Source organism: Salmo salar, chromosome 01 (genome assembly GCF_965601325.2).
Source record: "Salmo salar chromosome 01, fSalSal1, whole genome shotgun sequence".
Lineage (NCBI taxonomy): Eukaryota > Metazoa > Chordata > Actinopteri > Salmoniformes > Salmonidae > Salmo > Salmo salar.
In genome coordinates, this window is record NC_138291.1 from 149,469,203 (window position 1) to 149,483,936 (window position 14,734).

Consider the following 14,734-nt stretch of genomic DNA (forward strand, 5'->3'; position numbering starts at 1 on the left):
CACGACGTGTCCAGTCTGGTCAGCCTGTTAGTATTTGGTAGCATTGCCTTCAAATTGTTTAACTTGGGTCAAACGTTTCGGGTACCCTTCCACAAGCTTCCTACAATACGTTGGGTGAATTTTGGCCCATTCCTCCTGACAGAGCTGGTGTAACTGAGTCAGGTTGCAGGCCTCCTTGCTCACACAAGCTTTTTCAGCTCTGCCCACAAATTTTCTATAGGATGGGGTCAGGGCTTTGTGATGGCCAGTCCAATACCTTGACTTTGTTGTCCTTAAGCCACTTTGCCACAACTTTGGAAGTATGCTTGGGGTCATTGTTAATTTGGAAGACCCATTTGCGACCAAGCTTTAACTTGATGACTGATGTCTTGAGATGTTGCTTCAATATATCCACATCATTTTTCATCCTCATGATGCCATCTACTTTGTGAAGTGCACCAGTCCCTCCTGCAGCAAAGCACCCCCACAACATGATGCTGCCACCCCCGTGCTTCACGGTTGGGATGGTGTTCTTTGGCTTGCAAGCCTCCCCCTTTTTCCTCCAAACATAAAACAATGGTCATTATGGCCAAACAGTTCTATTTTTGTTTCATCAGACCAGAGGACATTTCTCCAAAAAGTACGATCTTTGTCCACATGTGCAGTTGCAAACCGTAGTCTGGCTTTTTATGGCGGTTTTGGAACAGTGGCTTCTTCCTTGCTGAGCGGCCTTTGAGGTTATGTCGATAAAGGACTCATTTTACTGTGGATATAGATACTTTTGTACCTGTTTCCTCCAGCATCTTCACAAGGTCCTTTGCTGTTGTTCTGGGATTGATCTGCACTTTTCGAACTAAAGTACGTTCATCTCTAGGAGACAGAACGCGTCTCCTTCCTGAGCGGTATGACGGCTGCGTGGTCCCATGGTGTTTATACTTGTGTAGTATTGTTTGTACAGATGAACGTGGTACCTTCAGGTGTTTGGAAATTGCTCCCAAGGATGAACCAGACTTGTGGAGATCTACAATTCTTTTTCTTGAGGTCTTGTCTGATTTCTTTTGATTTTCCATGATGTCAAGCGAAGAGCCACTGAGTTTGAAGGTAGGCCTTGAAATACATTCACAGGTACACCTCCAATTGACTCAAATGATGTCTATTAGCCTATCAGAAGCTTCTAAAGCCATGACATTTTCTGGAATTGTCCAAGCTGTTTAAAGGCACAGTCAACTTAGTGTATGTAAACTTCTGACCCACTGGAATTGTGATACAGTGAATTCTAAGTTAAATAACATGTCTGTAAACAATTGTTGGAAAAATTACTTGTGTCATGCACAAAGTAGATGTCCTAACCGACTTGCCAAAACTATAGTTTGTTAACAAGAAATTTGTGGAGTGGTTGAAAAACGAGTTTTAATGACCCCAGTCTAAGTGTATGTAAACTTCCGACTTCAACTGTAAATAAGGAATGTTTTTTATTTTGAATACATTTGCATTTTTTCTTTGTCTTTATGGGGTATTGTGTGTAGATTGACGAGCACATGTTTTTATTTCATCAATTTTAGAATAAGGCTGTAATGTAACAAAATGTGGAAAAAGTTGCAGGGTCTGAAAACTTGCCGAATGAACTGTATGTCTGTGTGTGCGTACATGTGAGAGGGACGGAGGGAGAGAAAGATTTCATTATGAATTTGTGTCTATGATTAAAAAGCCAGCGTGTGATTCCCTGCTGTGTGCGTGTGTGCGTTCGTGTGATCAGTGATGTGGATCCAGCATAGGGATTGTCCGTTAGTGTACTGGTCTGACAGCACAGCACTGTGGACTCTCATCTCCTACATTAATTGTCAATTGCCTGCTGTGCTCCTGACTAACATTTGAGCCACATATGAATGTCATGTCTTCTCTCTCCTGGAGCAGTGGCTGTAGATTAATGCTTTGTTTAGGGAGCAGCTTCCTTGCCTGAACTGTCATGGGCACGTGAGCAGAGGGTTGGCCTCAATTATGTTTCAATATAGAATATTTAGGGGATGGATTTCCATATAAGTAATGAACTAGAAAGATTCTCATAGAAAATAAACAGGAATGCATTGGTGAGTTAAACACATGTTACACATGGGATAATTACCAATGTGCAGACATTCTCAAACAAGTACACACACCACACACACACGGCTGATAGAAGACACTCTACAAACACACACATGCACACTCGCACACAAACCTAGTGTGACTATTGGAGGACAGGCTCTCCCATGGTTGAACGCTGCAGCCAGTCACAGCGAATGCGGCTCCACAGCTACCGTCCAGCCTGCCCAGCAGATCCTTGGCTGCGTTCTCTGCTGTCTTCCTGCAGTCGTGGGCTCTCTTCAGGATCTGAGTGATGCTCTCCTCTCCCGACTGCTCACCTACACGCACACAGACACAGTAAGGAGAGAACCGTCAAATAACTTGCATTTGCTGCAGTCATTTTAGGGCTCTCACAAGGCCAATGAGATATGCCATATGAACAGAATGATCGAATAGAGCATTCAAACTGACAATGTAAATATGGCTACAAAAGGCTATAAATACTGCATGTAAAGTTGGTCAGCATTAGATGAATACGTTTATTTAAATTTTATTTAACTAGACAAGTCAGTTAAGAACAAATTCTTATTTACAATGATGGCCTACCCTGGCCAAACCCTCCCCTAATGACCCTGGGCCAATTGTGCGCCGCTCTATGGGACTCCCGATCACGGCCGGTTGTGATACAGCCCGGGATCGAACCAGGGTCTGTAATGACACCTCTAGCACTGAGATGCAGTGCCTTATACCCCTGCGCCACATCCATTTGAATTCATAATTTTTTTTACAGCATCCCTTTTGATTTAAACACTTTCCATACACTTCTGCCTATCTTAGAAGTGGACAGAAAGTACATTTTTGGACCCGAATACCAAAAAATTCAGGAGATAAAGGTGTTCAAAGTTGACCCATTTTGCATACCCCATACCATGAAACATCCATTGTGAAGCATGGAGGAGGTGGTGTGATCGTGTAGGGGTGCTTTGCTGGTGACACTGTCAGTGATTTATTTAGAATTCAAGGCACACTTAACCAGCATGGCTACCACAGCATTCTGCAGGGATACGCCATCCCATCTGGTTTGCGCTTAGTGGGACTGTCATTTGTTTTTCAACAGGACAATAACCCAACACACCTCCAGGCTGTGTAAGGGCTATTTGACCAAGAAGGAGAGTGATGGAGTGCTGCATCAGATGACCTGGCCCCCACAATCACCCGACCTCAACCCAATTGAGATGGTTCGGGATGAGTCGGACCGCAGAGCGAAGGAAAAGCAGCCAACAAGTGCTCAGCATATGTGGGAACTCCTTCAAGACTGTTGGAAAAGCATTCCAGGTGAAGCTTTTTGAGAGAATGCCAAGAGTGTGCAAAGCTGTCATCAAGACAAAGGGTGGCTACTTTGAAGAATCTCAAATATAAAATATTTTTGGGTTACTACATGATTCCATATGTGTTAAACCCTGGAATGAGTAGGTGTGTCCAAACTTTTGACTGATACTGTATGTAAATATGAAAATCAACAGTTTAATAATTGGCATTAAAGGTTAATTAACCACTTACACTAGTGGAAATTGGCCTCTATGGATAGGGCCAAATTGAAATGTTTTTAACAGAAGAACTATAAAAGCATATGAGTGGGTGTGTGGTTTGGGTGTGTGGTTTGCTTGTATGACATCAAAGCGGTATTTAATATAATCCTTAATAATCCTATAGTCTCATCTTTCAGAACACATCGACTCCTCTCAATTTACAGTATTTTCCTAACTCAGACAACAAAAATGGTGCAAAAGTAGCCTAATTAGCAGGAGGGATGGGGGCTTCTTGTCGTGCACAGTGCTCAAGTTTTTAACAGATGTCAGTCAAAACCGATCCTGCGCTGTGAAGAGGAGAACCTGAGCACTGTGTTCCAATTTAGGAGAGGCGCCTATCAATGACAAAATCTGACATTTGCAACCCGCATACGGGATGAAAGGGCTGTGAGTGGAAAGAGCTAAAAAAGGAAACATTTTATTTTTTCTCCCGATTTTTTGGTTTTGTTTGACAGCCCTGTTTGTAAGCTTTTAAATGATATAAAACTCAACCGTTTATCTTTTCCAGTGCTGAAGACATGGATGTCTCATGTTGTTGTTGGGTATGCAAAATGGGTCCACTTTGAGCCCCTTAATCTCTTGAATAGTTTGGCATTCAGTTCCAAAAAGTAACTTACTGAGCACTTCTACAATGGGAAAAATATGTATGGAAGGTTTCATTCAAATAAAAAGGGGTGCTGTCAAAAAGTGATTGAATTCAAATGGATTTACCCTAAGGGGATGTTCTTCTGAGAGAGTATTTTTGTGTTGAAGGGGAAAAGGTTAGGTTGGGAGTGGGGGAAGTGTGTGAGACAAGGGAGTCATGATGCATGACATGCCTCACTGAAGACATGACACCTGTCAACAGCCGAAGGAGAGAGGGAGGAGAGCTGGGGAAGGAGGGAAACAAATGAGTAGGAGATAGACGTTTATGATGGGAGGATGAGAGAAGTGAAGAGGAGTGATGGAGGAGAGGTTTGTGAAGGAATGACATAGGTGAGTGGAGCAGTTTGTGAAAGAGTAATAGATTAGAAGTGTAATGTTTCTGGGAGGTGGCCTCTTTGCTTTGATTGGTTGGAGGAGTTCAACTGTGGGTCTCTTAATGCAGGGAGGAACAAACCAGCACTGATCAAAGAACAAACAAGCCTGTGTGGGCATGAAGTGTGACTCACCTACAGTCCCCACTCCGGCAGCTCTGAACTGGCCAAATACCAGACTCTGTTCACTCTCCGCCAGGGCTAACAGCAGCTCATAGGCCTCTATACACTGTTCACTGAGGAAAGAACACAGGTATATCAGTTAAAACACACACACACACACACACACACACACACACACACACACACACACACACACACACACACACACACACACACACACACACACAAAGTAGCTCATAGGCCTCTATACACTGACTGACAGAGAACACAACCTATTTGCACTACTAAATGAGAACGCACATAAGCTCTCTCTCCCTCTTTCTCGCACTCTCTCACGCACACGAGGAATGTGGAGGCCTCTCGCATCCAATTATCCTTCCTCTGTGTTGCACTTTCATCGTGTTCAAAAGGAACGCGGCCGAGAGGTGCTGATGTCTATTTAACTACAGTCATCATAGCGCGTGCGTGTTTGCCTGGGGCCCGGGGATGGAAGAAAAACAGCCAGGCACTATCGTTTAATCAGGTCATGATTACACATCAGGAAAAAAGCCACCTTTTCTCCAAACAAATACAGAGAGAGCTAGGGTAATTAAGTATTAAGCCTAAAAACTCGTCATTCATCCACAGAGGAAGTCTGAAGCCTGCATTCAATTTAAACATTTAACATCTCTAAGTTATTTTCTCCTCATAGCTAGTCTCTATTTGTTGTGTGTGTGTGTGTGTGTGTGCACACGTATGTTTTGATGGATGATGCTAGAGGGGCAGACCTGATTTAAAAACACATGTTTCTCATTTACACACACAAACACACTTCCACACACACACAACCTCGACTCCAGTCCCCTGCTAATTCAGCTGTACCAAAACAAATCCTGTGGATACTTTTACACACTTTAATAGCTCAACGCCAACACTACGAGTTAGTCACTCTCTCAAGAACGCAAATACACACACAGCAAGTTTCTGCCTGCAAAAACACCATAAAGTAGCCAGCATTATCAACATACATCACAGTGTTCCTCTTTTTGATGTTTCAATCTTATGATTATAGTTTTAGTCACACGCACACACACAGCCAAACACACACTCACTTGCTGTGCTCCAAGCCCCCTCTTGATTCTTTATAACATTACACTGCTTTCCAGAATGCTGATTAATAGCACCGTTTACTAGCTTGGCGCCACACTGCTTTTTAAATACATAGTGTCCAACTCAGACACAGAGAGAGAGAGAGAGAGACAGAGAGAGCGAGAGAGAGAGACAGAAAGAGAGAGAGAGAGACAGAAACAGAGAGACAGAGAGAGCGAGAGCTCCTTCTTCCACCAAATATTAAATGCACACATACACACACCCCTAGGGAAAAGTTCACCAGTAAACTACCAGAATTGCAGTATCTTTCAAGGATTTTATGTAATTTATCACAAGACATCTAGTGGCCCTTTTGGGTACTTCAGATTATCACAATGGATGTGATAATCTCTGGCTCTCTGTGTGGTCTTATCACATGTTAAATATACCGAACAAAAATATAAAAGCAACATGCAACAATTTAAAAGATTTTACTGAGTTACAGTTCACATAAGGAAATCAGTCAATTGAAATACATCAATTAGGCCCTAATCTATGGATTTCACATGACCGGGAATACAATGCAATTGTATTCATTGTCCGTAACTTATGCCTGCCCAAACCATAACCCCACGCCACCACGGGGCACTCTGTTCACAACGTTGTCAGCAAACCGCTCGCCCACACGACACCATACACGTGGTCTGCGGTTGTGAGGCCGGTTGGAAGTAATGCCAAATTCTCTAAAATGACATTGAAGGCGGTTTATGATAGAGAAATTAACATTCAATTCTCTGGTAACAACTTTGGTGGACATTCCTGCTGTGTGCATGCCAATTGCACGCTCCCTCAAAACTTGAAACATTCGTGGCATTGTGCTGTGTGACAAAACTGCACATTTTAGAGTGGCCTTTTATTGCCCCCAGCACAAGGTGCACCTGTGTAATGATCATACTGTTTAATCAGCTTCTTGATATGCCACACCTGTCAGGCGGATGGATTACCTTGGCAAATGTGGGCACAACATTTTGGAACATTTCTGGGATTTTTTATTTCAGCTCATGAAACATGGGACCAACACTTTACATGTTGCGTTTATATTTTTGTTCAGTATATATGAATACATTTTTGAATACAAAATTCAAGTATAAATTACCTAAATTCCGATAGATTGCCATAGATTTTCTGTTAATTACCAAAATTACTGAAGATTCCGGTAGCTTTACAATCCTACACACCACACTCCCCCATCCAATGAAAGACTATCTCTCCCCAAATGGCCCAATGGGGTGGCCTCGCTGACATCCCACTTGGCGGGGCTGAAATTCAATCAAAGCACTGACATCTGGGCTTCTATTGAACAACAAACCAGACACAGATGGTCAAACCCTCTCTCCCTCCAGGTACAAACACACTACAGTCCCCCACATCACATAAAATCAATGGCTTTATGAATAAATCATACAGGGAAAAACACACAGTATGAATCTTAGTGTGTGTTTGTGTTTTTAATGGAACTGGTGTTATATTAATAATGCATTTGAGGGCTATTCAAGTGTTGTGTACTCTGGTGTAATGGGCAAGACTAATAATTCTTTTTTATGGCTATAACGTTTCTATTTATGTATTGGTCATCTATCTTTGTATCTGTTTATTAATCTGCTCATAGCTTTGCTTTGAGGTAATCCGTCTCCCTGAGACATGCTATGCAGAATGCTATGAGAAACACACGTAACGTTACCATGCACCACAATATTACATTCAGCCAAAATCAACAGCTGAAAATACAACTTATTTCCATTTCAGTTTGCTTAACTTTTGCCATACAAGAAAAGGATTAACAGCCTTTCTGCAACTCATAACATCACCACAGGATTATCATGGTTGGATGATTAGCATGATGCTAATTAGAAATACCACTTAGATTAGATCTGTTTTTCCATTTCGTATCTCGTTAGCGTTAGCTTTGCTGACTGGGCACCTTCAGGGCACCTTATCAGAGAGGGGCCAAGGCCCGTACACAAACACACTTGATTGGCCAAGGGGATGCGAATGCTAATAAGATGCAAATGGCCGCTACCGTATGGAACCTACAAAAAAGGTCCTGACCTCGAAGAGTACAGCTTAATTATAATTACTGGAGGAGGCTTCTAACGAGGAACATTAGTGTGGTTCTGATGTTTACAGCTTGATAAGGTGTCTGTCAGCTATGCAAGGCTCAGAGTAGGCTTGGTCTTAAGAGTGGAGCAGGGAATTTGCATTCAGGCTTTTACCCTGTTGGCATGTTTCTTTCTGGCTGATGCGTGAATCCAACCAGGACTGCGCAAATGTGTTATGCATGTTGCATGCTCCATTAGGTTAGGCAGTGCTGAGTGTGTACCTGTACTGCAGCGCCAGTCGCAGGGCGGTGGCATTAGATTCGTATTTGCCCACCAGCATGCTCATCCTCTCTGCGTTGCCCTTACACTCCTCCAACGTGATGGTCAACAGGTCATTTTGAGACTTCAGATGCTCGATGCGGCTGGAACACACACACACACACACACACACACACACACACACACACACACCACACACACACACACACACAATCATCATTGGGGTACATTTATAGTATAAAGTGCCCGTCATATCTCAAAGCACCTCACATTGCGACTCACCCATCCACCAGCGATATAAAGCACCCACCTGGGTGAGTCACGGCATCCATTTTGTGCCAGGTCGCTCATCACACATCATCTATTGCAGTTTAAGTGAGTGTTAAGGGAAAAAGGGACAGGGAAACTATAGCCACCCCCCTCTACAGAACTCAAATGGCCTTGGTTTTATGGGTAGATTATGTGAGAGTAGCTAATGACGCGTAACTATCCATCTAATCAAGGACGTCGATAAAGCACTCTGGGCTTAATTAAGAGAAAATAGTGTGTCAGCAGCCTGGTCGTTAGTGGTAAACGTATGGGATATCCCATAAAACACATGTGCCAAATAACAACCTTAAAGGGATAGTACACACCAAAATGTAAAGTTTCAAAGTTTTGTCACAGGTTATCAGGTGCTGATCTTTCCTATTCATTTTAGATTGACTCATTACACCAATTCTGGTTGGATTTTAAGGTGAACTATCCCTTTAACCTGTGGCGACCCGTCATTTTTGTTTGTTTGTTGTTGTTGCCTGTTTAGCATGTTATTTGGGCATTAATTCGTGTCACATATCAGTTTGCAAACAATGTAAAAACACATTTATTGAGTGAATAAAGCCACATGCTAGCAAGCTAGAAAAGCAGTCACCATCATGAATCACATTGACAATCTACTGGCAAATTATTTTTATATGAAGAGAGATTATAGATAAAACGTATCAGTGCTCAATGGCCATTGGACATAAACATTACACAACAAGTCGGAAATAGCAAATTCAACAATGAGTAGTTTTGGAAGGAATCAGTGGCTAACTATTTTGCTTCCCCTGCCTGCTATTCAGTGGAGAGAGTGTGTGGTCCAAGTCTGGGTTTAAAACATCTGTCTGAAAGGGTCTCTTTTCCAATCTTAAAATGATAAACATTCACACCACCATGTGACAGAAAAGGTTGAATACATTGACCATGCTGTCAATCCAGCATGACTTCAGCCGCGTTCTAAAGAACTGGAAACTCGGAACTGGGAAATCTCAGACTTCAGTGAGTTCAAGACAACTCGGAAAAAAACGAGCTCAACTGGGAATTCCAAGTCGAGAACTCGGGCCTCATTCTAGAGCTCCGACCTGACGTCACGATTCACTGGCGTCATGATTCAACCTTGTTTTTTTCCCGAGCTCCCAGTTGTCTTGAAAGCATGATAAATCCAGAGAATGCCAGACTTCGATGACAATATTTTCCCACAAGAAGGCCCGCCGCACCACCTTCCTGTTCAAGTGAGCACAGCACAACAATGTGAGTCCAAAGATTTCTTAAAAGCTGCTGCATAAAAGATGTAATATGCCAGGGAGTTATGTATACTGTAACTAAGAAAGTAATAATAAGTGTAAGTTGTGTAGTAAGCTGTTAGTAGCCCATGAGCCTCACCCTAATAATGTGATCACTTACCCCCTCATAACTTAGCCTACTGTTATGACTTGGTGGTGCACATATAGCCTATAGGCTGTTTAAGAGAAATGTCATAATTGAATATTGTAAGAGATTTATTTGTCTGCTTATATGCCCCCTTTATTTATCCTACAGTTCTGACTTGATGTACAGGGAGAATACTGTAAAAACGGCCCCATGTTCTGAATTCTGTTGCTGTGTATTTCAAAAGTGCCGAACAAATATTTATATTGACTATGTCCATTTTAGCTTGTTCATTAATGTCTTCATTGAAATTACGGATTGCCTCTTATCTGCTCATCGTTCCCTTATGACATAGTTTGTACATCTCAATTTTTATAGGCCCATTGTTATAGGTATCTTATTCATCATTTAAGGCAATTTTGGAATGATTTCATTGTTTTGCTTACTTTGTGTATTATAATTAGCTCATGTGCATTTCTTGATGAGGAGGAGCTACTATATAATGTTGTTGGGTCTGTAACCATGTTTGCCATTGACAGTCTCTTCCCATTCAAATATTTGTTTACAACAAAAAGTTCAGTAATAGACCCATGTAATTCCAGTTGATATTGCAAAGTTTGTTTTGTCTGTGGGTCAGTATATTGTATATAAAAGTGGATCCTCATGATTTGTATTTTCCTTCCCTTTTAGACCACATAGGCCTAATAAAATACTTAAAATGGTAGGCCAACCGAGTCCCCCCCTCTCTCTCATTTACATTTATGTCATTTAGCAGACGCTCTTATCCAGAGCGACTTAAAGAAGAGTAAAGTAAAGGCCTCAACATCTTGCTGAATTTATCTGAACTAACATCTATCTGAATTTCTGTAGGTGTCCATTTTGAAGGTGCTGAACCAACAGGGCTACTTCAAGACTGTTGGAAAAGCATTCCAGGTGAAGCTGGTTGAGAGAATGCCAAGAATGTGCAAAGCTGTCATCAAGGCAAAGGGTGGCTACTTTGAAGAATCTCAAATATAAAATATATTTTGATTTGTTTAACGCTTTTTTGGTTACTACATAATTCCATATGTGTTATTTCATAGTTTTGATGTCTTCACTATTATTCTACAATGTAGAATTTTTTTTAAATAAAAGAAAAACCCTTGAATGAGTAGGTGTGTCCAAACTGGTACTGTAAATGTAATAATGTTTGTGCATAGTTCAATCGTCAAAATTCATTTTGGCATTCGTTATTATTGAAGAAGAATGCGGTTCTTATCAACTTACACAAATCCACAAGGAGTCAGTAGTAACCACATTTGTTTAAGCAAGTCAACCATATCAGCTATGGTTATTAAAAAGGCAGTAAATGAGGTTGAATGAACTGTGTCTCTACACCACAGCGCAACACCATGGAGGATGTCAATACTACAGTTGACATTATAAACATGTCCCTTTATTTTAATCCTAAACCAATCCAAAGCAAATGTGTGTATTTTATTTTATTATTCTTTCCATCTGTCCAAATGTTTTCTATACAAAATAACTCTAATCTAATGCTTGCGTTATACTGAAGTATGGCTACTGTCATGGCATTTTTGCATCAATGATGTGATAAAGTATTACTTAAAAGTGGAACTGACAGCGTTTTAACTACTTTGCAGATATGAAACAGACAATCATAATATCAGTCAAAAATATGAAATTCCCAGTTCATGCTACAAAACCAACTTTATAAGAGGTTTTAAAAATAGGTTCAATTTGACCAAACATTCCATGATGTAGAGTAAGGCATTGTTGGCAGAATAGATAGTTCAATGCATGATTAATATAATTCACCAATAAATGTCTTGGTAGTCCAATAAATATTGCTATCAAGTTGTAAATCTTAGCTTTGTTTGTTTAATTCCTCCAGCTATTTGGGAAGCACTGTTTCAGTTTCAATGACTCAATATTTTGGACAAAAACGGACAAATGTAACCAGGGCTGGGAATGTCAATACAATCAAAGCATGGGTGATGATCACATTGATGACCCCCCCCCCATATCATTTTTTTTTTCTGTGGCTACAGCTAGAGATGCAGGTGTCATTTGGTTAGCTAGCAAGTAAAAAAACGCTAAACAAATTGCTGTGAATTCGAAAGAAGAGGCCTCCGAACAATGTAGCTATTCATTAACATGCAAAAGTAGGCTTTGGAGTTGTAAGACTGTTCCCCTTAACCCTCTGAGCAGAGGAGAGCAATGTTTTAGCTACATTTCGCCTCCAAAAAGAAAAAGCCACCGAATTGCAAAAACAAGGGGTGCAACTTTTTTGCTATTGTCAGCTGATTCTGAATATGTAATTTATATCATTCTTGCACGTTCCGTTGACGAGATATTAAAACTTCTTATGGATCAAATCCCGTTAACGGGATCGATTTGACAACATCCGGTGAAACTGCAGAGTGCGAAATTCAAAATAAATGATTACATTTTTTTTTACTTTCATACATTTGCAAGTGCAATACACCAAATTAAAGCCTGACTTCTTGTTAATCTAGCCACCATGTCAGATTTCAAAAAGGCTTTACGGCGAAAGCAAACCATGCTATTATCTGAGGGCAGCACCCCATCAAACAAACACATGACAATCATAATTCAACCCGCCAGGCGCGACACAAAACTCAGAAATAACTATATAATTCATGCCTTACCTTTGAAGATCTTCTTCTGTTGGCACTCCAATATGTCCCATAAACATCATAAATGGTCCTTTTGTTAGATAAATTCTGTCGTTATATCTCCAAAATGTCCATTTATTTGGCGCGTTTTATTCAGAAAAACACCGGTTCCAACTCGCGCATCATGACTACAAAATATCTAATAAGTTACCTGTAATCTTGATCCAAACAACTTTCCTAATACAACTTTATGTATTTTTTTACGTAAATAATCAATAAAATTTAAGACGGAATAAACTGTGTTCAATACAGGACGAAAACAAAGTGGAGTGAGCTTTCATGTCTTGCGCCCCAACCACAACAGTACACTAGACTCGACCCTCGTTCTGAACAGCAATACTTCTTCATTACTCAAAAGAAAAACATCAACCAATTTCTAAAGACTGTTGACATCCAGTGGAAACGATAGGAACAGCAAGCAAGTGCCTTAGAAATCTAGATCCACATAGAAATCCCATTGAAAACACTGTCACCTCAACAACAACAACAAAAATTCCTGGATGGTTTGTCCTCGGGTTTTTCGCCTGCCAAATAAGCTCTGTTATACTCACAGACATAATTTTAACAGTTTTAGAAACTTTAGAGTGTTTTCTATCCAAATCTACCAATTATATGCATATCCTAGCTTCTGGGCCTGAGTAGCAGGCAGTTTACTTTGGGCACACTTTTCATCCGGACGTGAAAATACCGCCCCCTAGCCCGAAGAGGTTTTAATGAGCATAGTCTGAATCTTTAATATACAGCTAACTACACCGCACTTTGGCAGGCAAGCTGCAGAAGGGCGAGCAGGCTACTATTCCCCATCGTTTAGCAGTGCAATTTTGACAGCCAACTACAAGCTAAAAAAGTTTGAGAGGGTTCACCTACTGTTCCCTCGGTAGATTTTAGCTCATCTCACTCTGGCTAACATTAGTTATTGATCTTGTTATTGTTGATGTGCATAGGCAACTGAAGGAAACAGCCTACCTTTTCATGGCTGTTTGATCAATAAGACTGTTGTTCCCAAATGTAAGATGACTCCCGCGGTATTTATATATTTGCAGAAATATGTGGCTTTTGGCAAATGCTTTCTAATGATCTAAAATCATGTTGTTGCTACTGCCTGTAAACACACAGTCCAGTTCAAAGTGAATGATGGCAAGCCCGTGTAAGTAGCTGAAATCGACGCTAGAATCTTTTACCAATAAAAGTAGCTGGAGGAGTCTGAAAACTTGCTAAATATTGTAGGCAACACTGCCCATGTGTCAAATGGCTTATTAGCATATAGACCTACTGTAGCTCGAATTGGCTATGGCGCACCGGTCTGTGTAGACTCCGGTCCTGGACAAGACAAATGTTTTTATTAGGTTTTATTTCCTGCAGTGTCTTAATTGTCCAAACGCATGGCCGCTTTCCCACTCTATATTGTTATATACATTTCTCAAATGCCTTTCTATTCGTCATTACCAAACATTCTATGAATTTATGAAACCGTGAAAATGACCATATCTAAGTGCTCGCTTGTCAGAAAATGAAAAAAAAAAAAAAAGTCCCGGGGGTGTATATGAACAGATTTGAATACGATTTCAGTTTGTTAAAATGCTGTCAGTTCCACTTTAACAGTATTAATTAGGCATGGATGGACCGACGAGTGGATAAAAAAATGATAAGGACATAATAAGGACAATGACAGCATGGTTTGACTATCACCTGTTGAGTCTCTCTGTCTCCACTTCAAACTCCCTGATCTTGTTCTCAGAGATGGCTGATCCGTGGGAGTAGAGGGTCTGGAAGATCTCCTGGATGTTGGAGCAGTCCTGAAGGGAGTGGGCCAGGTGTTCCGCCACGTTACTGGACACCTGGCAGTAGGAGGAACAGGGTTATATGGTATTTTATCAGGATCCCCATTACCTGTTACAAAAGCAGCAGCTCCTCTTCCTGGGATCCACACAAAACAAGAAACATGACATAATACAGAACATTAATAGACAAGAACAGCTCAAGGACAGACAGGGGGTAAGACAGACATTTACATAGATCTAAGGTCGCCTCCCAGTCTCAAATGGTAACTTATACCATATGAAGTGCACTACTTTTGTGTAAAGAGTAAATGGGGGGTACAAACAAGGCGAGAAGGGGAGTAGACAGCGCTTCAACCAATGTGAGTGAAG

General features: G+C 41.0%; 1 protein-coding gene across 6 annotated transcripts in view; it reads right to left on the bottom strand.

Moving 5' to 3' along the window:
* LOC106565572 (colorectal mutant cancer protein) overlaps window positions 1–14,734 on the bottom strand; it is a 140,205-nt gene that overhangs the window by 14,593 nt on the left and 110,878 nt on the right. For all 6 annotated transcript variants that reach the window (XM_014132856.3, XM_014132848.3, XM_082955340.1 and 3 more), the window contains 4 exons: window positions 14,274–14,422; window positions 8,220–8,360; window positions 4,784–4,884; window positions 2,198–2,381 (listed from right to left, as the gene is read on the bottom strand). In XM_014132856.3, coding sequence (XP_013988331.1) covers window positions 2,198–2,381; window positions 4,784–4,884; window positions 8,220–8,360; window positions 14,274–14,422 — 575 coding nt within the window. The remainder of the gene's footprint in view (window positions 1–2,197; window positions 2,382–4,783; window positions 4,885–8,219; window positions 8,361–14,273; window positions 14,423–14,734) is intronic.